A 25758-nucleotide genomic window follows, 5' to 3' on the forward strand; every position below is an offset into this window, starting at 1 on the left:
AACACTGAGATAATGGACATCTACACTTGTATATCACTGGGGTGTGGGCTATTTTTTTTTTTTTTTTTACTAAATTATAATAAATACGTCAGTTCCTAAGAACTAGCAGTTAGGACTTTCTTATCATGGAGAACCATCAAATACCAAAAAAAATTGTGGGTGAGACATACAGAACTTTGGGAGTCAGAAGGCCAGAGAGAGTTTGATAGAAATGAAGACTGAGATAGGCTGGTGGGAAGTCTTGAGAGATGTATATGATGTTTTCCTATATAGATTTTACTCCTTTGTGTCTCTAAAATAAAAATTATAGTTTTGCTGTTACAGACCTCAAGTCTGCTTTAAGATTGAAAATTTTGTGAGAATTCACATTTAAAAAAATTCTCCTTGCTGAAAAAGTTAAGAGATCAGGATGAGAAATATTCTGTATTTTTATATTCTTCAATTTTAATGGAAGTTCAAAGTAAAAATGAAATCATATGGATGAAAGAATTTGAAATCATAAAAATTCCCACATTCTTATGTGAAGGAAATACTTGTAATACAAAGGTAACAATATATTTTATTGAAAATAATAATTTTCATCTTATTTGAATGACTAAACATAACTTTATGTTGGTTTTTCTTCTTTTTAAAAAATCTAACAGAGAAGAAAATCACGATATTCAGACCTTGACTTTGAGGTAAGTTTCTATGGATTTTTAAATAATTTTAATTGCTTTGATTCAAAATTGACATGCAACTCAACATATTGTTCTGCACTCTGTAGGGGCTCTACTCTTTAAAAATTAAATGAGAAGTCAAACATTTTTAATTAAAATCCATATTGTAAAACTAGTAGAAAAAAATTTTAACTTCTAATTGCCTTAGATGTATGCTAAACTGAGATTTTCCAGACATGGAATCCATTTTATAAATACTAAGATAAATGGGCAATTTATGGAGAGGATTTAATTAGATCAATTCAGTTTGTTGTGAGGTAAGAATGTTGGTTTCTTCGTTTTTCATATTTACAACAGTTACATTGGTTTCACCTCAGTGACTACCTGAAGAGAGCCTGTAAGAATGCTTTGGCTGGTTAGCTAGGCTTTCTCTGGGACTTGCCTTGTGTACTGATTCCTCTTATTCAGGTTCTCTGCGCTACATTCCAGATTCTTTTTTTCAATAGCAAGTGTTGGTTCAGTGTGCTCCTATGTTCAGTAAATGCCTTTTTGCAGATATAAACAAGATGAAGATGTTCATTTTCCAATTTGCATTGAATTTATATTGATGTTGTAATATCGATGCTAGAAATTACCGAAATCATACCATTTGAGCAGCTTATGCTAAGCACAAAATTAATGATGTTTGAGCGTCACATAAAAGGCACTTATGCATCTTGATAATTAGATATGATTCATAGCCTGCTGACATAATTGGATATAATACATTATAAATTTCTCCAGCATATTTGTACTGTGTTGATGCTTACATAGAACTCGATACTCTTAGCTGGTATTCCTAAAATTATGGAAACCTCTCGGAACATGGGGACTCCTAAATCATTTTGTTGATGGAGATGAATGTTGTAGCTCAGCAATAATAAATCAGGTATCAAAAGTGAGACTTAGCAGTTTGTATTTACTACAATGGTAAACAGGCTCTGGTTTTACCTTGAATAGAGTCCTTAAAGAATTGGTCTTTTTTAGGAAATTTTTAGAGTTCAAGAAACAAAGTAATGATAACCTGGCTTCAATGACTATATGCCAAATTTCCTACTGATGTGTCTCAGTTGTAGCAGCCTGGCATGGGATAATAAACGTCATTATATCTTGTTTCAGGCTACAAAGAAAAAAACATTCAGCAATCTTCAGTTTTAGATTTCTTACTGCCTTTTAAGGGACATTTTTTCCCCTTTTTCTTTAGTTAACCCAAAATTGAAGATCATTGTGTATATATTTTTTGTCCTTAAAGCACGAAGTTATGTTAGTACAAAGGAAAGGAGATGGAAATTAACCCACAAGGCATCAGTGACAAAATATAGTAAAAACCTAGATCTACAATTAGGCCTCAGTGCAACCAACCAAAGCTATGTAATCACAAGCTCTGAAAAGAAATCTAATTATATTGTGTCACTTGGAGCATTAGAAAACCTATTCCTTTTTCATAGATTCTCTGTGGCAACTGGTAGACGATTCCTTAAGCTGATGCTTTTTTCCTGCTGCTTAGTATCTCAATGTATAGCCATGGTATTATCAAAACATTTGCTGAAAATGGAAGGATGTTGCAACACAACAACCCTAGATAGCTCTTCAATTGCTGTAGTTATTGCATGATTGTGAGAAGTGTAAAATTTGAGGGTGGGGTGGGGGCATTTTGAGATAGTACATTTTCTTTGCAAACCTTTTAGTGCCACTCCCCTTAGTCTATGTGCAATTACAGTTATGTGGCAGTTATCTCAGAAATGGTGTTCAGAAAAATTACTCCTGGATTTAAATGCTGATATATTTTAGTATGATATATTTGTACTTTGTGGATGGTCCTAGATGAAGAACCTCACTTGCCTCCCTCCCTTTTAATTCAGGCTTGATAAATTTTGTTTATATCAAACTACTTGATAGTCCCCCAACTCCCACCCCATAAGCCTTCCCTTCCCACACAGTGGCCCACTTAGGCATTTTTGTCACTGGCAAGCAGATTTGCCTCCTAGGCTCCTGAAAATATCTTCCCTTTAGGCCTCATACACTCCGCAGAGTCTATACACAATAACAATATTCTCTTAACTCATAAATCATTGCCTGGTAAGTGTTATACCTGGAGAAAAGCCCTTTCATGTTGCCAGTCTCCAAGACAACACTGTACACTGTATTTTTTTTAATAAATAGAGCAAAGTGTTGACTAGCCAAAATGGTTTAACATCCATTCTTACTTTCAGGAAAGGATACAGAGAATACTGTAGTGATACTCCTTTGTTCTGTGACCAAACCCTTTATTGGATTTGCATTCCCAGCTCCAAGCAGAGATCTGGTATATAGTGTCAAACTTAAAAATTAAACAACAAAGGTTATCAAGCAGCACGCAAGTTTATTTGGGAATTGCAATTCAGGACATGCAAGCCTGGAGAGGAGAAAAGAAGTTGGGAGGTACTGTTTTGAACAACAGTTCACTAGAGGAAAATAAGAGAGTTCCAAGGGGTGGCACCTTCACACTGGCTGCAGGAAAGGACAGCTTGCTGCTGCTGGGCCCAGGGGAAATATTCCTTCTGTTGAAACACACAAGTTGTAACTACTGGTAGTATATGAGAGAGCTCCCCACTCAGGAATTCCAACCCCATTCCTTTGTTTATTTTCACATCTCTCCCTTTGGCCAAGATCTTAGCCTTAAAAAAAAAAAATTGTTCTAAATTCCAGAGTTTGCTCCCCTTAGCAATGGCCTGGGAGATATAGGTGGAGATTTTATTTTTCCAGGCCAATGCCAGGGGAAAAAGAAAGACTATGTTTAAAGTATGAAGTCTTGATCCAGGGTCTTGAGTGGAAGCAGTCTGCTTTGATGTCAGCTGCTTCTCTTGCAAATCTCCAGGGTTTGTACAGGACAAGATGTTTAGCTGTGTATGTATACCCCATTATTGAGCCCCTGAAGTCTGGCTATCATTTGGGTAATGAGGAGGACCTGTGATAGTTCCTTTCAAGGAGGATAAAGGGCAGTCTTTGTTCTTATTCATTCCAAATCAGAAGCATGGGAAAAAAAAAATCAGACATGTTAGAGTCATAGCCAGATATTTGAGAAAACCAGAATTTAGCATCTAGAACAGTTTATTAACAGGATTAGAATCTAATATAGACAAAAGTGCAAACATAATTTTTCTTTCTATACTTACCCTTTTTTTTTTCTTACCAAAGATAATCACAGCAAAACTAATTTGTTTGCATTACATTTGGCCTATTTCCACAAGCGTAGCAAGAATAGCGATTGACCCTATAAGATCTTTTTAAGACTGCTTTGCTAGAACCTTGTAAGCAAGGTGCCAGGGTGATTTTTCTGAGGAGCTTTATTGGCTCCATAAAGTCAGCCTTTGTTTCTTAAAAACTGTCCTGTCAAATCTGAGACTATGTACATCTCTCTCAAAATAATACAATCAGAGTCTTGGTAAAATAGCCAATATTTCCAATTGTTATTACAAGGAGAACAGATTCTCATTGAATTTATGCAAATAACTAACTGCATTGCCATGTGATCCAAATTCTGAAGGGACCAGGTAGGGAGAAAAAGTAGATACGTCTTTGTTTACCAAGTTATATTTTATCAAATTGCTCTATGTCATAGGTAATTTTAAAAAGAAGAAGGTGTCCTTTTAATGTTGAAAACAAAACAGTAAAGGACCAACAATGTGTCAAAACTAGAAGTCATAAAAATTATAATCATCCTCCTCAGTTCATTCTCTCATGTTGTTATTGTTCCGCTTGAATCCAGTTTTTTCATTAGTTCTGGAAATTTGTACCCAGTTCAATTTTATGATCTCAAAGTTATCAGAAACCTGCACTTTTTCTGAGCTCTGAGTCTCTTTGAAGATAAATCACTTCTGTAGGTTCACTTTTGTAAAAGCATTAGAGTAAAACTGTAACTCCCTGAAAATGACAAAAGACTTAAAATGCCCATTATTAAAGATCTGATGCAAGTTCATTATAATGGAATTGACGAGAAAATTTGGTTTTCTGTATAAGATTTTAAGATAATAACTGGAATTATGACTGATAACATTATACCAAGATACCAGATTTTCAGAAATTTCGTATAATTTCTATAATACTTATATTAATCACATTCACCTGCATCACATGACCTAAGATAGTTTATCATCACTTATTTTAAAATGTTTCTCATGTAATTTAATATACCAAATAAGCCTAATCGGTTTAACCTCTCTCTTTTTATAAGGAGAAAGAATAAATGTATTGAGATCTGTGTTAGGGACCTCTTAGAAAACTCAAAGTTAGTTCGAGGTCAAAAAGACTATTTAGAATTGGATTTTGGGAAGTTTGTCAAAAATATCAAAAGGTTTTAAAACACTTGGTTAAATAGGATCATAAGTCTATGAAACAATACTTAGTTATCCGTTTAACCATGGTAACAAGGGAAGATGTTAAAAGGCAAATATAGAAAGTCACATTGTTCTGAGTAAAAACTTACATACTCAAAGACTTGATGAAGACAGCAAATACATAAAATTATTTTAACGAAACAATCCTTTTTTTTTTAAAGCCAGATTACTTTAAAAAAAAAAATTTTTTTAACGTTTATTTATTTTTGAGACAGAGAGAGACAGAGCATGAACGGGGGAGGGTCAGAGAGAGGGAGACACAGAATCTGAAACAGGCTCCAGGCTCTGAGCTGTCAGCACAGAGCCCGACACGGGGCTTGAACTCACGGACCGCGAGATCATGACCTGAGCCGAAGTTGGACGCTCAACCGACTGAGCCACCCAGTCACCCCTAAAAGCCAGATTACTTTAAAGATAAAGGAAACCTTTTTACAATCTGTTATTAAAAGCAGACCAGTATTCCAAGAAAAATTTGTCCTTTTATCAAAGAAAAACTAAGGTTTAATTTTACATAAATACCCTATTAATATTAAAGCTTGTTTTTGAAACCCTTATAAAAAATTTTATCTAGCTTGATCATACATAAAAATTTTTCCCAAGATTTCATTTTTATAGACCTTCTACAACTTTCTATGTCCATCTTAGTCTGTCCTTTCTATTTCCCTCAACAAAAATGTATCTCCACCTCATACTTTTTCTTTTTTTCCTCATACCTTTCTAACCAAAAAACATACCCTCCTTTCTTTGTATACAGAGTTGTTTCCCTTATTATTTCTAGTAGCTTTAATTACATATGTTAACTAGAATTGTTAACACTTAGAAACCTTAACTAGAATCCTTAACCCTTAGAAACCTTATTTTTTAGTGAAAACTAAGCAAGCAAGCAATTATGAACTTTTACATTAGCATGTAGGTTGGTGGTTTCATGAATACAACTCAAAATTTCTAGAAACATATGCTTCTTCATAGTACAACTTTTCAGTGTGGCACAAAGCATGTTCATTTATAGACCCAAATATCTTTTTGTCTCTCTGTAAAAAGAAACCAAAATTGGATAAACCTATGTTCAGTAATTTTTCCATTTTCCATCTTATTTAGAAATAATGGCAGTATTCAATGAGTATCTATCATTTATTTTAACTTTAGCAAAACTAAAGTTTCAGGTGACCAAAATGTATTAGTGAAACTAAAAAGTTTACTTAAAACCTTTTTATCCTACTTAAATTTACTTTAATTTACTTGTTCTTAACAATTATGTTTAGATTACCCAAAAAACTTAATGAGACATTAGATGACTAGCCATCAGCCTAAGCTATTTTCTTGCTCACAAATTTTGTAAAAGAAATAACATGAACTTACTGCACTTTTAGTAAACCTAGGTAGAGCAAAAGTTTTATATTTAATGGTGAGAACTCCAAGGACACACATTTTAATTGAACCAACAAGCTAAAAATAGCTTTTATACCCAATATTTTTACAAATCATGTGAACCTGAAAAACATTTGGGTTGGTGTCTATTTCTGAGAAATAGGTACATACATAGGTATGTACATAATAAATAATAAATAGGTACATATGTATTTCTGAGAAATAGGTACATACATAGACATTCATAAACACATAGATAAATGCAAAAAGAGACCTTAGAAGATACTTTAAGGTGTTTTTGTTTTTTTTAATTCACTAATCTCAGAAGGTAATCCATTTATAAACAATTTTAAGGATTCTCCCTGGGTTTAGTAAATTCTTTAATTATGACCCATAGTTTGGTAGATAAGGAAGTAGGAGGTATAGAGGATGTGGGAGTGGTACGGGAAGGAAAGAGGAAGCTGGTACTAGATAGAGACAAGGAGGACAGAGAAGGGAAAAGGTGACCTCAGAAGCCCTTGTCTCTACTTTGAATTGTTTGTTTCTCTTGGTTAACTTAGAAATCTTATTTTGCAAAGATGTGATTTTAGACTCTTGGATATGTTTGGAAAACTCCACACACCAATTAAAATAGGCATCCTATTTAGTCTGTTTAATTTTAGAGCTGTCGTCTTCTAATCTGGTTGTGGAAAAACAAGTTTGGTGAGGTCAACAGTTCTCCACAGCGGCCACTGGAGCTCTAAATTATCTTTGGTTAAGTTGGTCCATTTGGTTAAGAATGTACATGAGGAACAGCCATAGTTTTGAACACAAAACTGGTCAGGGTCCCAGAAAGAGGACCCTCTGGAAAGTATTTAGATTCCATACTTTAAAACCAGAGGTTCAGCAAAAAAATGGGTAGCCACTAAAAGGCTGATACCTTCAAGAATAAAATCATAGAGCTCAACCAAAAGAAGGCTTGTCTCTGACAAGAGGCCTACCAAAACAAAAGGAAAAAGATGACTCAGAGAGAGTGCAAGAGGCTGAAGTGGGTACCATACACCATGCCTGGCGTTGTTAGTTCCTCAGGGGTTCATCTTCTTCAGATTCCACTTCTGACACCATGTAATGTCAACCTTAAAAATCAAACAACAAAGATTACTGAGCAGCAAATGAGTTTATTTGGGAATAGCAAAGGAATTGCAATTTGGGACATGCAAACTATGGTGAACAATAAGCAAGTCTAGATAACAGAGTGGGAGAGCATCTTTTTATGGAGGAAAAAGAGTTTGAAGTGGTGGCAGCTTCTCATTGACTGCAGGTCTGGGCAGCTTGCTGTTGCCAGGCTGAGAGGAAATCTTTCTTCTTTCTGCTGGGTATGCAGACTGTGATGAGTCGTGGTGCATGAGAACTCTCCCTTCATGGATTCCTCACTCCATTTTGAATGAGGATTCCTTTATTCATTTTCACAGTAGTAGATATTCAATAAATTACTATGGAAAGAATGATATAAAATTGAAATTAGTCTAGTTTTCTTTAATAAAAAGTTATCAAACTCTATATCTGATTTGGAGCAGAGACCAGTATAGAAAATGGACTATGGAGTAAACAAAGACAGCCATACTGGACTTCAAGGATATTTACATGATATACAATTCAAGGAGATGAATGGTAGTTGGCTAAAGGCTAAAGTATGGAATGCTCAAGAAACCAGAAGCATATTATAATTCACTGAAACATGAGGTCTATGGATAAAAAGAGAAAGTAATTAAGAAATCATATAGTAAAGAGCTTGCACCCAAAGCGAAGAATTTTTATCTAATTTATTACTAAAAGCTGCTAAGGTGTTCTGTTCTATTGTGTTCTGTTTGTTTTTTAGTGAGGAATGACTTGCCCTGATCTGGAATTCAGAAAGATGACTATGGCAGTAATAGGAAGGAGAGCGTGGAGTAGGGTGAATGGAGAAGTTGAGATACAAATTATGAAGTGACCAGTCCAGGCAAGAAAAATGAGGTGGTAGTAAAAGAAAGGAATGAAGGGACATGGTAGAGTCCAGATCTGGGGAATTTGGTCCTTAACTGAAAATAGGGGATCAGAAAAAAGAGGACCCTGCAGGTCTGAGCCTGAGTTTCCAGTAGTAACATTGACAGGTCTAGGAAAAGCAAGCAGACATCTAGTTAAGCCAAGTTGCATTCTAATACCTTGGGGATTAAGGTGCCTAATAAGATGGTAAATCAGAAATATCAGGCAGGTAGTTTAAATTGTCTGTCTTGAGTTGAGGGCAAATCTCAAGGAATGATTAGGAATGCAGTTACAAATATCTCAACTGCAATAGACAATATTATCCTTTCCATGTTACATATAAAATGGATGGAGAGGTATTTATTTTTATCTTCCCTTCTAAAAACATGAGGATCAACCTTGACACATTCTTCCATGGAAACATGTAGCCTCTTAAAAACACTTAGAATGTTCCTTTGAATTTCCTAATGAACTCCACACATCCAGTAAACCTATGCTTCTCAAACTGGGGAGAAGTCATGGTGAGCAGAGAGCACAAGAAGGCATCAGTCCAGGATAATCATGGCCCATCGTTGTGGGGACTTGAATTTTTAGATTTTGGGGAACATAAGATAAAATATTTTATATTAATTTTATATTGTTAACACAAGCTATGGCACAGAAAATAAAAATTATATTATGTTCTAAATATAAAGCATTTCAATTTCCTTTGTCACTGATCCCCTGCACTAAGTGCACTCTGTTAGGCAATCAGTACACTTTGAGAGGAAATGTTTGAGCAACCCAGTCCTTTGCTACATCCATATTTTCTATAATACTAAAATAAACTGTTGCAATATCTGCAGCCAAGTATATCCTTGAGTGACAGTGACAAAATAAAAAATGATATAGACCTTACTCAGTTCTTTTTTAGATCCCTTGTCTAATTTAAGTCCTGAATATTTATTTATTCAAAGAGAAACATGCTTGAAACATAACTAGATGCTAGTAATGTCAAGCAGTCCATGGGGCTCCAGGTTCTGTCTTAGGGATACTCTGGGGCTCTGGCCAGAGAAAGGTATATAAATCATTCCCTTTTCACAACACAACTTCAAGAATCAAGATTAATTCCTGCAGTGTATGTTCCTTCCTTAACATTAGTTTTCATTTACTTCAGACTGTATTCAACAGCCCACTCTGTATTGAGGACTCCTATGCAATGCAAAAAAGAAGAAAAATAACCATAGGAGTATACTAGTAAATACGGACAATGACAGTATAGGTGTCTATATTCCTAAGGCTAGAAAAGGTAATTTAGGCAAAGTAGTGTCTAAATTCTGTAGCACATGATTTCCAGGCCCCTTACTCTAAAGTTTATAGTTGAGAGATTCTCCAACTTTTTCTAACAATCTGTTTCTAAAATTCTACATATAGAAATGCCTATCTTATCTGTAGTTTAGACTTAGTGATTCACACTTCTGAATTTAGAAAAGAAAACCTCCAAGTAGTTTGTTTCAAACCCACCTGCAGGCCCTTTATTTCCACTTGTATGGAAAATAAGAGATCACAACAGCATCAGAATGAGCAGGCAGGGTTTCCATCAGGGCCAATGAAAGAAGTCTTCTCTTCAGCAGGGAGATCTCAACTGGAGGGAGAGAAGGCAAGATTTATGATAGATAGCCTTCTATGTTACAAGCACCTTCCCTGGCCTGTATACCTATGCCGTCACAGTAATTTCATTTATCCTGTGGACATTTCTTGAGCACCTACTAAATATCAAACACTGTGTTAGGTGTCAGGGATACAAAGATAAATGTCCACAAGGTGTTCAGAGACAAGATATGGAGATCAGCCCTTTAAAACATAGTTGCAGTACTTTACGGGACAGTTGCAGGGTGATCAATATCCAGTTTATGGACTTACTACAGAAAGCACCGAACCTACCCTTGTTTGTTTCACCTGCTTTTCCATCTGAATAGGGCATAATCACAAATTTGAGTAATCTAAAGGAGGGTGCTCCCTGAATATGGAATGTTTCTAAACAGCACACAAAAAGAATTTACTTTGGATTCAAAATGCGTTCCAGCTGTCTCACCACTGATGCAAGCTTGGGAGCTTTACTTAGCCTACCTGAACTTCAGTCTCCTCCTAATCAACAAAGGGTGATAATGACTACTACCTTCCTGGTTATTGTGAGGATTGAGAAAGGTAATAATGGCTACCATTTCTTACATGGCTCTAACCTGTGTCCTCCAGTGATAAATGATTTATATCCCTTTTTAACTCTTCAGAACAACCCTATAAGGTTATTCTGACTACTAAAACTGGAGCTACAAGGAGATGGCATTTTGTGCCTCAGACCACACAATTTGAAAGTGATAGAACTGAGATCTAAATTCAAGTGTGTCCAGGCCCAGAGCTGTTATTTTGACATGTCCCAAGTATTTATTCTAGAAGAGAGCCTGAGATAGGGTAGAGGTTCAAAACATACAGGTTTGTTCACACCCTGATTTTTTTGTCTAATGTCTACAATTTCATGAAAGCACTTTACAACCTATCACTTTTTCTTTTATATAAACAATTAAGGCAGCCTCCCTTGAGTTACCAAGACATAAAATAAAAGATAAGAGTTTTATGAAATAAGCTATTTCAGGAGATACTTTTGTGCAGTTAGGTTGCTGGTCCTCTCAGGATGGGGGTTCATACACAGCTTCAAAACATGTCGTAATAACCCGAGTGCGAGAGAGCGTTACCTAGCATTTCTCTTTACTGCAAAAGATACCTATGTTATTTGGCAGGTATTATAACTAAAGCAACCTGAATTTTATATATAGTGTCAATTAGAATATGTTTTTTTATTTAAAAAGAAAATCTACATGAAGTGTAGTTTTATCATCTTCACAAGGTTTTTAGAAAATTGAGTTTTTCACAGAAATCAATTTCTTTGGGACACAAGATGTGTTTGGGTCACAAAAGAACAAAAAAAGTGAACAGATAGACACTTAAGGTGAGTAAAATCCAAAAGTAGCCATTAAAATGGACCAGTAGGATTTATTGTATAGAAACTTCAAATTAGGTGGTTAAGACCATCAAAGGCATGTGTGCTGCAGATAAATAATTATTCAGACAAATAAATAAGGGGAAACCCTTATTATTTATGGAAATTAAAACCACAGCATGTTTTTATCCCAAAACATTGCTGGGTTGGAAACTCTCCAATATTCACTGTGATACTGGCTTTCATATCAATGGAAGCTTCCCCACTACAAAAGCTGAAAGGTGTACTTAAGTCAGTGAACAAGAAGGAATCATGCATGGAAATCAAACTGAGCCCATGACAGATATGTAAGCTCTTGATTGGCAGCTCTTATGTGGTACTTCTGTCAGAACCATCAGGCATCATTGGTATGGTGATTTCTGGCTGTGCCAAGGTGACAATTTCAAATTAGAATGACTATCTGGCATGAGGATGTATTTGCAATTAATGTATCTAGGTAGGAAGGGGCCCAGATTTCAGCATCCAAATTTTTCTTTCCATCATTCTATGTAGAACATTGCAAATGTTTCTTGGTTATATAAAATTTGAGTCCACCATATGTATTTGTGAGTATGTTCTAGCAACATAGCTCCTCAAAATAAAATCTGCTCAGTTCAGAATCAGCTGTGGCCTATTCAGTCAATAGGATTATAAAAAGGTCCTATCAATTAACATATCCTAATTGCCGTGGGATATATTTAACACTTTGCTTCATTAAACATGCTTTATCCAATAGAAATACTTGGTTGCGAGAGACATAGAGCGACTTTGACTAACAAAAGAGAGCTTTGTTGGAAGGATATGGATGAACTGACTTAACCAGCAGACATTAGGGACCTCCACTGACATTTCCACCACCATGACAAAGCATAACTCCCTGGTGCAAAGTTGGGTCCTCTCATGATGAAAGGTAAATGGAGACTGCACAGACAAAATCATCATAGGCCCACCTTAAAATGAGGAAGCTGTGCCAATAACATCAATTATCTTACAAGAAAATGTGTTTCTCGTCTTTGGAAAACAACAATCTCACTGAGGAAAGGGCATAGGATTAAAAATTATACTAGAAATTCTATGAATTTTATACAATGGAAGAGAGAACAAACAAGATGCAAGAATAACTGATTTGAGAATTTTCAACTTAAAAAAGAGTATGTAAAAATTTGGGAATCTGCCTCCCTTGCATTTATTTTAGCGAATTCCCCTATCACTTACTCTCATAGCCACACCATTTGTTTTACTTATCTCAGTTCTAAAATAACATGTATTTGAGTTCTTATGTGATTAATGCCTATGTCCTCCATTACATACCTCAAGCTGTAAGAGGGGAGAGACTGTACCGGATTTTGCGCACCATTGTTACTTCAGCATCTAGCACAATCTGTGGTGCTCATGAATATGTATTAACTGACAGAACAAAGTATCTTTAGAGAAATGTCAGTAGCGTGACTTTAGTCCTACTGCACCCTAGCAGAAAATAGCTACATGGTAAGATTCATTATTATGAGAAACACTATTTGTAGTGTTAGAGCCACAGTTAATATTCTGATGACTATAGTTTTGTTTTAAAGGTATTCCTTGTAACACAAATCAGCATTTTAATCAGTGTCTTAGGCCCTGGTACTGCAAGGGAATATTTGAGTCCCCAGGGATAGAATGTATTTCATTATGTTTGCCAGTTTACGTGGTCCTCAAAATCCCTCCACTGAATTGCTTACGCAAATCCTCCCTCTCATAAATCTCCATCAGCCATTGCTAGTCAAATTATGTTTGCCTGGTGTTTCTCTGTAAATCCTGCAAATCTGTTTCCTGTACTCTCCCCAAAACTGATGGGAAGTTAATCACTCTGTAATTGCTTGCTATGTTTCATGTCCTCATCATGAGTAATGTTGCCATGTTCTCATCCTCAACCACCTGATTTGTCAACAGCCAACTCCTAGAACTAAGAGGAGCAACGATGAAAATAATTCGGTTAGAGCAAGACTTAAAATGTCGGAATTCTCTCATAAAAGTAGGCTAATGAAAATAGAACAAATTAGCTAAACAAAGTATTGCCTAACACAGATTCATTAAATATAGGAAATTAAATTTGGCATAACAAAATAAGACTTTTTCAAGTATGTTAAAGATTTAATTTGCATTTCTCTTTTGCCTTTTTTTTTTCTCAAGGAGATAGTGTTCTCTACAAGTGTCTTTTTAGAAGAAAACCAGGCATTATAGATCTTCCCCCAAAGATATATTTCTTTTCCTTTTGAAAATATTTGGTAATTAAAACAATAAACCACATGTTCAAATCATAGCTGAAGCATGAATATCATACACCTCCAAAACCCATATGAGCAAATGGTGAGTTACGAAGCACATGCTTTACAATACTATAAAATCTTACGCAAACATGGAGTCACAATCTTGGAAAATCACTGAAATATTGATTTTTAACTTTTAAAACCAAAATTGAAGAAGGTATTTTCTCCCTTAAAATAACACTTGTAAATACAGGGGATTTATTATCTCCTCTGTAAGCTGCGCTGTAATAGAGAAAGATTCAGTGCATGATACTTACCGTGAGGTCATTTTTATTTAGGACTGTATTTGTTGAGTTACGATGAAGTTGGGAGACAAGGATGTAACCAGGGATGAAGAGTATTAAGATATTTGTATCAGTGATTTGAGAAGCTCATCAGCTACACAATTTATGCTCTGAGTCCTTTCATTAAAATTCCGTACCATCTCGTGAACAAATATATTAAACCTATGGGTCAGATTTTCCTTCTGCAAAGCTCAATCATTATTCAAGGAAAGTGTAAGATTTTAGGTTTCACATATATTTCAGACACTTTAGTGCTTTGAGTCAGCCTTAAAAGGCAGTGCCTGGGAGTTTGCTCCCCCTTTAGTACAGCCGGCTAGGATTTTAGTGTTTATGGAAATAAAACATAAAAAAAGTAATATTTCCCATGACAAACATTGAGAGACTTGGGTGCTTTACAAGTCCAAATTTTTAAACATTTTTTTATATTATAATTTTTTGTAAAACAGCTTTAACTTTGAGTGATGAAAATCTTACAGAGGAATGACTGCTACATTTTTAATGCACCCACAAGAGAAAACTATGTTTTGGTAATCTTGTAAGTGGAAATAAAGCCAATTCTTCATGTTTAAGAAGTGCTGAGTAGGAAACAAGGATTGGCTGCAACTCATTTGCATTTTTGGTGTCTTTGGGGACTTCCTGGTTCCTGCCAAACTTGATTTTCCTTATTAGTTAAGGTGAACATCTTAAAGCTCGTTTTAAAATGTATAAATCAAATTAGAAATGAGAATGATTCTGTTCTCTTTTGCAGAAGGTCATGCATACAAGGAAGAGGCATATGGAACTCTTTCAGGAGCTGAATCAGAAATTTCAAACTTTGGACAGATTTCGGGATATACCAAATACAAGCAGTATGGTGAGTACACTTTGCCTCATCAGTGCCCGGCACCACACTGATGATGTGCCATGCCAGCTATTATCCTTGCTCTCCAGGAGCTTTTAATTGTCTTGTGAACCCAAAAGTGGCATACACAGGAAAAAAAAAAATAATGCTCCGAACTGTATTTTGTATTTACTAAGAAACGAATTAGGAATGATACTCTTTAAACATTTTTATTCATATTTTAAACATTTTCATTTATAAGCCTTAATTGGAAATAGTTATACATCAAAAATGTGTTAGGTTCACCTGGTGCTTTTTTTCATCATTAAAAGTCAGTTAATTCATATACTCAAATAGTTTTTCCATTTTCATTTGAATGTCTGGCATTTTAAGGTCATAAAATGTGTGTGTATACACACATAAAATGTGTATATATATTCATATATATACATATATATGAATATACACTCTGTTACCTGAAACAAAGTATTAGGGTTTGTCTCCAGGAGATTCACTTGTTTTATGACAAGAATTTTGAGAAACACATCAACATTGGAGACTTTGTTGATTGAACCATTTTCTTCTCATTCATCTGCACTACTACAATCTGAGTATTAGGAATTCATCAAATGGTATTTTGCAGTTACCATGTGCGTGGCACAGTGATAGCTCCAGAGAAGGCTATGTAATTATTTGTGAAAGCACTGGATGGGGAGTCCAGAAATCAGTATACCAGTGAAAAGCTCAACCAAGAACTATCTGATCTTGAGCAAGTGACCCAGCTCAATTTTTCCTACATTGAACATAGAAATAAATAATTAATTAATGCCTTCTTTGGTTCTCATAACACTTTCCAAAGCAGCTAGGTTAAGAAGCTGAGAATCAGCTCTACCTGACTGCCATCTGACTCCACTGTTCCTCACTCCAAAAATAATGCTTTTGCTCTGCCTTACACCTTTGCAGCCATCCCCCTCCTCCCAATATATATATGGTGTATATAAATAACTCTAAGAGACATGGTGTTTGATCACCTTCTAACTCTAGTGAGTCTTCTATATGTGTGTTATGAATCGAAGTCCTAGCTTCCTGATTAGTAACATCAGCTTATGAGAACAAGAATTTACATACTTTTATTTTTCTTGTATTCCTCTCAGTAGTGGTACAATGCTGGTCATGGTAATTTATCAGTACATAGCTGCTCTTAATTTATTGAATGTTTCTGATAGTTCCATCTGTGTTTGTTAAATGAAGATTATAAGAAATACAATAGACCTTAGCTCTTAATTAGTCTGTAAATAATTCACATTTATATCAACCTATTTTTCCTCCATACAGCAAGAACCATGCATTATTTGTTATCATCAACACAATCCTGGGCATATAGAAGACACCTATATGTAATGAGTGGTTCTTTCTTATCTACTCTTCCAAATATTGGGCCGTCAATTTTTAGTTTGCCAGGCAAATGAGAATTGCACCCTTGAGATTAGACTTAAACACATTAGCTACTCATTTTGGAATATTGAAAGCTAACATTGAAATAAATTGAAGAAACGTCATTTGTTTAAAAAAAAGGAGAGGGTTATGTTTACAAATCTGAAGGCCTTATGCAACAGCTACAGCTGGCTGACTGCTATAATATGATTGTAATTTCCCCTAGTTGTATGGTCTGGGTATTAAATCATTAATGGCACAAATATCTGTATCTCAGTTTCCTGACAACCAAAATAGCCTACTAATTACACTACATCCCTGCAGCAGCACGCCTTTTCTAGAAAAGATTTATAAATATTTATCATTTGGGAGGTTAGGAGTGGGAAGGATAGAGTTGTCATTGCTGCTTGACTATTGTCCTAAATATGAGAACAGAAGAAAAAGAGTTCCTTATTCAGTTTTGATTAATAATGAACATGTGAGTGAGTTCATTATCCTTAATTCAGTCATAATTCGTGTGGCACATTGCTAATGAAAAATTGCATAATTGGATACAGAAAGACATTTTCAAAACAAAAAACCTCAAAGTCTTTTCCTTTTTTTTTTTCTGGCTACTAACTCACAACACCTGCCTAGCACTGCAAATGATGGTAATTATGTAGAATTTGGGGAATCAAAGGGAACCCAAAAGACCATTTAGTCCATTTCCCTGCTTCCAGGCAGGACAACATCTAAATAACACTACAAACAAAAGGCAGTGTTAAAAGAATTCTCTTATTTTGAGTGTGTCTCACAAACTGTTCACCAGCAAGATCTCTTTCCCCCAAGGAACTTCTCCAAATTCTTGCTTTTTTAAAATATAGAATAAATATATTCTCTTTCCCTTGTCCCCAGAATTGGTAGGTTGGAAGAAGGAAGGAAAGAAAGAAGAGAGAAAGGGAAGGAGGAAAAGAGAAATGGACGGATGAAGGAAGGGAGGGACTTGCCCAGAAGTGACAGCTAGTCTGCTCCTGGACCCATGAACTATGGAAAATTCTCAGGTGGCCCTGATGTGGTCCAGCTGGCCCTGAATTCTCATATTCAGCTAACATTCCATTTCTGTGTATACAGCCAAAGACCAAAATTAGCATTGTTGGAAGCTTCATGTATGTTGGCTTATATTGAGTTTATAATTTTTTTATTGGGGGACAATTAACAGCATTAGTTTCAGGCATACAACATAATGGTTTGATATTTGTATATATGCAAAATGGTCACACAGTTGATCTACTTTCCTCCTATCAGCATAGAAAGGTATGAAGTATACAATATTGTTGACTATTGTCACCATTCTGTATATTACATCTCCATGACTTATCTTAGAAGTGTGTACCTTTTGACCTCCTTTTCCCATTTCAGCTTTCTCCCAAACCCCCTCCCCACTGGTAACCAAGCTATTCTTTTATTAGTTTTGTTTTATTTCTTCATTTTTTTATTGTACATATAGGCAAAATCATATGGTATTTGTCTGTCTGACTTATTGCATAAGCATAATGACCTCTACTCTATACATGTTGTCACAAAAGGCAAAATTTCATTCTCTATGAGTAGTATTTCACTGTGTGTGTGTTTATATGTATGTGTGTGTATATATATACATCTTCTTTATCCATTTGTCCATAAATTGTACACTTGGGATGTTTTCCATATCTTGGCTATGTAAATAATGTTGCAATGAACATAAGGGTGCAAAATGTCTTTTCAAATCAGTATTCTCATTTTCTTCAGATAAAGACCCAGAAGTGGAATTGCTGGATCATATGATGGTTCTATTTTTAGTTTAGGATCCTCCACAGTGTTTTCCACAGTGGCTATACCAATTGACATTGCCACCAACAGTGCACAAGCTTTCCTTTTTCTCCACATTCTTGCCAACATTTTATATTTCTTGTCTTTTTGATAATAGCCATTTTCACAAGCATGAGATACCTCATTGTGGTTTTGGTTTGCATTTCCCTGCTGATTAGTGATGTTGAGCACCTCACCTATTATTCATCTGTATATTCTCTAGAAAAACATGTATTCAGAATCTATGCCCATTTTTTTGTTGTTGTTGTTGTTATTCAGTGTATGAGTCCTTTATATATTTTGGATGTTAATACCTCATCATATGTATTATTTGCAAATATCTTCTCCCATTCAGTTAATTTTTTATTTAGTTGATGGTTTCCTTTGCTTTGCAGAACCTTTTTATTTTGATGTAGTACCATTTGTTTATTTTTTCCACTTCGTACCATTGCCTTTAGAGTCAGATCCAAAAAAAAAAAAAAAAAAATGTTGCCAAGACCTGTGTCAAAAAGCTTTCTGCCAATGTTTTTGTCTTGGAGTTTTATACTTTTTAATCTTATCTTCCAAGTTTTTAATTCATCTTGAGTTAATTTTTGTATATGGTAGAAGACAGTAGTCCAATTTACTTACTTCACATGTCTCTGTCCAGTTCTTTCAACACCATTTCTTGAAGAGACTGTCCTTCCCCCCATTGTCTATTCCTGCCTCTTTTGTTGTAAATTAATTGAACATATAGGCATGGGTTTATTTCAGAGCTCTTTATTCTGTTCCATTAATCTATATGTCTGTTTTTATGCCAATACTATACTGTTTTGCTTACTATAGCTTTGCTATATAGTTTGAAATCAGGGAGCATGAGGGCTCTAGCTTTGTTCTTTTTACTCCAGATTGCTTTAGCTATTTAGGATCTTTTGTAGTTCCATATAAATTTTAGAATTGTTCTATTTCTGTGAAAAATGTCATTGCTCTTTTGTTAGGGATTATATCAAATCTATAGATTGTTTTGGGTAATATGACATTTACACAATATTAATTCTTCCAGTCCATGAGCATGGCATATCTTTCCATTTATTTGCGTCTTCTATAATATCTCTCATCAATTTCTTATAGTTTTCACTTTGTAAGTCTTTTACCTCTTACCCCTATTTATTCCTAGATACTTTATTCTTTTTGGTGGAGTTGTAAATTGAATTGTTTTCTTGATTTCTCTAATACTTTGTTGCTAGAGTACAAGAACACAAAAAATTTTTGTGTATTGATTTTGTATCCTGCCACTTTACTGAATTTGTTGGTTGTAAGTTTTTTGGTGGATTCTTTATGGGGTTTTTTTTGTTTCGTTTCGATTTTATTTATTTTTTTTTTAGAAAGAGGGCACTAGTAGGGAAGGGGCAGAGAGAGAGGGAGACAGAGGATCCCAAGTATGCTCAGCACAGAGTGCAGTGAGCCTGATGCAGGGCTGGAACTCAAAAACTGTGAGATCATGACCTGAGTCAAAGTCGGGCGCTCAACTGACTGAGCCACCCAGGCACCTCTTTACAGTTTTTTACTCATAATTTTATGTTTTTTTTCCAATGTGGATGTTATTTATTTCCTTTTCTTACCTAATTGCTTCAGCTAGGACTTCTAATAGTGTATTGAATAAAAGTGGCAAGAGTGGGCATCTTTGTCTTGTTCTTGATCTTAGAGGAAAAACTGTTAGCTTTTCACCACCAAGTGTAATGTTGGCTGTGGGTTTGACATATATAGCCTTTATTATGTTGTGGTACATTCATTCTATAACCACTTTGTTAAGAGTTTTTATTATGAAATGATGTTGAATTTTTTTAGATGTTTTTTTCTGCATCTATTGAAGTGATTATATAATTTTTATCCTTCATTTCATTAATGTGGTGTGTAACATTGATTTGCAGACATTGAACCATCTGTGTCTCTGGAATAAAGCACACTTGATCATGGTATATGAATGATCTTTTTAATGTATTGCTGAAAATTCATATCGCTAATATTTTGTTGAGGGTTTTTACATCTGTGTTCATCAGGGATAATAGCCTGTAATTTCCTTTTATGTGGCATCCTTTTCTAGTTTTGGTATCAGGGTAATACTGGCCTCATGAGTTTGGAAGTGCTCCTTCTTCTTCAATTTTTTGGAAGAGTTTGAGAAATATTGGTATTAAATCTTTGATTACTTGATAGAATTTACCAGTAAAGCCATCTAGTCCTGGACTTTTGTTTGTTGGGAGGTTTTTGATTACTGATTCAATCTCCTTGCTAGTAATCAGTCTATTCATTTTCTATTTCTTCATGATTCAGTCTTGGAAAATTGTCTGTTTCTAGGAATTTTTTCATTTATTTTAGGCTGTCCAATTTTGTTACATTTGTTATGTCCAATTTGGCATATAATTGTTCATAGTAATCTCTTATGATCGTTTTTTTTATATTAGTTATAACATCTCCTCTTTTATTTCTGATTTTATTTATTTGAACCCTTTCTCTTTTTTTCTTAGAACAAGCTCTTTGTTTCATCGGTTTTACTATTGTCTTTTTTAATCTCTATTTCATTTATTTACACTCTGATCTTTATTTCCTTCTTTCTGCTAACTTTGGGCTTTGTTCTTTTTCTAATTCCTTAAGGTGTAAAGTTAGAATGTTTGAGATATTTCTTGTTTCTTGAGGTAGGTCTGTATCCCTGTGAACTTCACTCTTAGAACTGCATTTACTGTATCACATAAATTATGTTTTATTTTAATTTTTGTCTCAAGGTATTTTATTTCTTTGATGTTATTTTTGTGACTGATTTTCCGTTTCATACAATTGTGTTCTAAAAAGATGATTTCAGTCTTCTTAAATTTATTGAGACTTGTTTTGTGGCCTAACAAATAACCTATCCTGGAGAATGTTCCATGAGCACTTGAGAAGAATGGGTATTCTGCATGTATCTATTAAATCCATTTTTAATGGGTCATTTGCGGCTGATGTTTGACTTTCTTTCTGCATGATCTATCATTAATATAAGTGAGGTGTTATAGTCCCCTAGTATAATTGTATCATTATCAATTTCTCCCTTTAGGTCTGTGGTAATATATGCTTTATTTATTTACATGCTTCTAGGTTGGGTGCATAGATACAAATTTATATCTTCTTTTGGATTGACCCCTTTATCATTATGTAATGCCCATTGTGTTTTATTAGTCTTTGTTTTAAAGTTGATTTTGTCTGACTTAAGTATAGCTACCGCAGTTTTTTCGTGGTTTCCATTTGCGTGAAACTTTTTTCATCCCTTCACTTTTAGCCTGTGTATCCTTAAAACAGAGGTGAATCTCTTATAGGCAGCATAAATGTGTCTTGTTTTTTTTATCCATTCAGCCACTCTGTCTTTTGGTGGAAGAATTTAGTCTATTTACATTTAAAGTCATTACAGATAGGTATGTACTTAATTGCCACTTTTATAATTTGTTTTCTGCCTGTTTTTATAGTTCTTCTCTGTTCCCTTTGTCTTCTCTTGCTCCCTTCCCTTGTGGTTTGATGCTTGTCTTTAATTTTACATATCTACTATAGGTTTTAGCTTTGTTGTTACCATGAGACTCACACGTATCAGCCTATATATGTGCCAGTCTACATTAATAGCAAGTTAAGTTTGCACACATTCTAAAATTCTACATTTTAACTGCCTCCCCCCGACATTTGATGTTTTTGATGTTACATTTCACATTTGTGTGTGTATGTATTCCATAACTAATTGCTGTAGTCATTATTTTTACTATTTTTGTATTCTTGGTTGGGATTTTTGCTTTCAGCACTTTGAAATGTTGTTTCACTTGATGTTGTCCTACAGGTCCCTTAAGCTATCTTCACTTTTTGATATTTTATGTGTGGTTCTCTGTTTGGTTGAGTTCTGCTGCTGGATACAGTAGCTCTTCACAACTAAAGCAGTATGGGCCTCAGACCTAAAGGACACAAATGTGTCCACACATTTGTGAACAATGGCAAGAACCACAGTACAATTGGGAATACCATGGGAGGCCAGAGGAGATGAATAAGAAAGCCAACCTTATTATTACCCAGTAATAGAACCTCTCAGAAATTCAATCAGTCATATATTGGCAATAATACAGTGAAATTAGAGTCTAGACATTGTGACAAAGTCTTAAACTCATCATTTTAGTTCATGGATCCATGGTGCTTGATCTTCAAAATATAAATGGAAAATCGCATCTGTTCCAAACATAATGAAATCCCTGTTTTCAAAGCAAATGAGCAAATACCTTGATACCTTGAATTTTTTTAGGACTGAACTAATTGAACTTTGTCAAACTAAGGATTCCCAGAAAGCTCCTTTAAGACACAGCCTTTGTCTAAGATGGATAAATCCTTGCTGTGGCTTGATTCAGCAGAATTCACATCAGTGAACCTTTCAATCAGTGATTGATTATTCAGGTCACTGTAGTGCCCTGAAATGTTCAACCATTCCCTATTGCCTACAAAGTAAATTCCAAATTGAATGCCCTGGAATACATTGTCCCTTATGATCTGGCTTTCAGTTCACCTTCTACCTAGTTATTCTGTTCTTTTTCATTCCAACTAAAATAAATTGTTCTCAGAGTGGTCCTATTTGCATGTTCTCTGGATTTTTACTTCTCAGTATGCATGCCTGTTCAGCCACCCAACCTCCAATCACACGTCTTTATGACCAAGCTCATCCTTCTATGACAATTCTAATGTCACTTTTCTCAGAAAGGTTTATATGCTTTCCATAAAAGGAAGCCTTATCTCCACCCTTATCTGCCCTCCTTCCACACTTTTCCTAGATTATAGACACAGATATAACTATATATTTTATACCTTCATTTAACTATAAACACCTTATGGTAAGTATTATTATATATAGTAACCATTTATTAAATACTGGGTGTTATGCTAGGCCCCTTAACTTTTTTGTTTTTGCAACCCCACTATATAGGTAATCTGCACATGTTGCCAATTCCTTTGGCCCACAATACAAAGTATATCTCTGTTCTGCCAACGTTAAAGTTGAGGTTCATGGAAACCAAGTCAATTACTCAGAATTACCTTCATATGATACAGAACAACTGGAATTTGGATCTGCGCGTGTCAGGCTTTAAATCTTATGCTTCCTAGTGAACCATGTTGGTTTTCCATCTTTATTCTCCCTAGTGTCTAATATGATGCCCAGCACAGAGCAGCTGATAAATATTAGTTGAAGGGAGCAAGGAAGGAGGGGGAAGGGAAGAGTTACAAGACTATACAGTTCATAATACTTTAGGATAATAGACTAAATCAGAATTAATCCCGTGCACATATCCTAAAGGTTAAAATTTTATCATGTCTTAACAAGTAGCTATTTTCTTGTATGTCCTCATGATTAAGGCTAATAAGTGTTAAAAACTATCTAATGTATTGAAGGGTATAATTTAATTTCTAGTTATGATAAATATTTCTATAGTTTGTCTCTTCTGTTGATCTATACTTGAGAATGATTTTTAATATAGTCAGGGGAACCCAGATAATCATTCCAGTACCTGTTTTATGTTCCCCCTGCTAATTAATTACAGTCAGTTGAAGGCTAGAATTTAGGGTAGAAGGGGGAGGAATAAAGGACACATTCAACAATTATAGCTGGTTAAGTGTTGTAGTCTAACTTGGTCTAAAGAGAATTCAGTCATGATTTCCTTCTTGTTCTTTGATGTTATTCAGCTTAGTCTATCACATTCAAATTCCCTCATTTTACAGAAATATTTAAATAACACTATGTAAAATAAGTTCACTGCTAAATCTTAGCAAAATATCAGGCTATAGAAACTTTGAATAATGTCTATTCATATTTATTGAGCCCCTACAACATGGAGGTCTGAGTGGAGTCATAATTAAGCAGATCTTAAATCTTAGGTAGTAAGAGGGTGTGTACTATGAAACATAATGAAGGCTGGCCTGTGGACATTATTTAAAACCCCTTATATTGCTGGATATATTTTCCAAAAATCTGTGCTCTTTGAAGGGAAGAATGATTTTTGCTAAATTAGTGTGCTACCCAAATATATAGAAAGTTGTGGGGAACTTACAGCAGGGAAGAAAATAGATTACACAAGGGACACAGTAGCATTTTAATATTCTAAAAAAGGATAATTTCTTGAATTTGGATCTGTATGTAACTAAGCAAAGTTAATGAAATTTAGTTATGGCCAGTTTGGGGACTGTTTTTCGTATTACATAATATGCCCCATTACATATCCTCAAATTTTGTTTATCTCACCAAAGCTTCAGCCAAAATACTTAATTTTTCTACATCTAAATGTTTATTTATTTTGAGATAAAGAGGAAGAGAGAGAATCCCAAGCAGGCTCCGTGCTGATAGCACAGAGCCCTATATGGGGCCTGATCCCATGAACTGTGAGATCATGACCTGAGCCAAAATCAAAAGTTGGACGCTAAACCAACTGAGCCACCCAGGCACCCCAAATTTTCTACATTTAGTCTTAACACTAACGCTCCTTCCTACCTGAGTATAGAGCTATACTGACATCTCACAAGACACTCAAAACAAAACATCATCTACTTTGCCTTCCAAAAATTATTCCATTCCTTTGATTAGTGGAAAATTTTAGAATAACATAAAGAAGGTGTTCATCAGTTTGTTCAATGAAAGAAAACTAAAATCAAAACCATTTCCTGCAGCTGGCCACAATTTCAAATCATCTCTGAATCATACAAACTGGATTAAGGTCACAAGCATGCTGTCTTCCTGGGAACTTCAACAAGTGGCAGTCCTTGTCATCAGATAAATGACTTTCCTCTCCTCTCTTGTCAACAGGAAAACCCAGCACCAAACAAGAATCCATGGGACACTTTCAAAAACCCCAGTGAATACCAACATTATACCACAATCAATGTCTTAGATACAGAGGCAAAGGACGCTTTGGAACTGAGGCCAGCAGAGTGGGAGAAGTGTCTGAATTTGCCTCTGGACGTGCAGGAGGGTGACTTTCAAACAGAAGTTTAACAAAGTCAAAATGGACTGAGGTGGACATAAAAAAATTTATTGCACTGACACTTAAGACTTGGGAAGCCTGACATTTCTATCTGGACAGTGTGACTATGCTGTGTCAGGACCTTCATGTGCCAAGTGTCAGTGGTGTTTGCGTATGGGAACTTCTCACTAGTGAGGCTAGTGGAGAGAGGACCAGGTGTACAGTTCTGACCATCCTGTGTTGTAAGTACCCGTGGAATGGATTTGTAAGGTAATCTTTATAGATAAACCTCAAGCAACGATTCATGTTGTGACCGCTTCATATGGTTTAGTTTTCAAAAAACTTCACCATGAAGCACAATGTATATATTTATGCAGTTTTTAAAGTTTATAACAGTCTGTTTGGCCATTACTACACTTTTTACTTTATAATATAAAAGCAAAGTTTTTGTCATTAAATGAATGTTTGTTGAGCTACATTCTTCATTGCTTTAAATGCAATAAAGTAATAATCTCACTTTTATATGAATAATATATTTCACATCTTTATTATTGCAGTTTTCTCTAGAAAGCTCTGAGTAGCTTTCTCTGCTGCAACTGTGTATAAAATATTTAAAATGTTGTATGGTGTAAATAAACTTTTGTC

At 35.0% G+C, this 25758-nt stretch overlaps 1 protein-coding gene across 1 annotated transcript; it reads left to right on the forward strand.

Moving 5' to 3' along the window:
* The first annotated feature begins 648 nt into the window (after positions 1-648).
* On the forward strand, positions 649-25758 carry LOC125938609 (adhesion G protein-coupled receptor B3-like). The gene is made up of 3 exons (XM_049653874.1): positions 649-680; positions 14798-14902; positions 24957-25758. The coding sequence occupies exons 2-3, from the start codon at positions 14804-14806 to the stop codon at positions 25143-25145; spliced, it is 288 nt and encodes a 95-aa protein (XP_049509831.1). The 5' UTR covers positions 649-680; positions 14798-14803; the 3' UTR covers positions 25146-25758.

This window comes from Panthera uncia (genome assembly GCF_023721935.1).
Source record: "Panthera uncia isolate 11264 chromosome B2 unlocalized genomic scaffold, Puncia_PCG_1.0 HiC_scaffold_24, whole genome shotgun sequence".
NCBI lineage: Eukaryota > Metazoa > Chordata > Mammalia > Carnivora > Felidae > Panthera > Panthera uncia.

Coding starts and splice junctions, on each gene's coding strand:
- LOC125938609 (XM_049653874.1), top strand. CDS start 14,804: ATGCATACAAGGAAGAGGCATATGGAACTCTTTCAGGAGCTGAATCAG. Junction 14,903..24,956: donor TACCAAATACAAGCAGTATG/GTGAGTACACTT, acceptor TCTTGTCAACAG/GAAAACCCAGCACCAAACAA.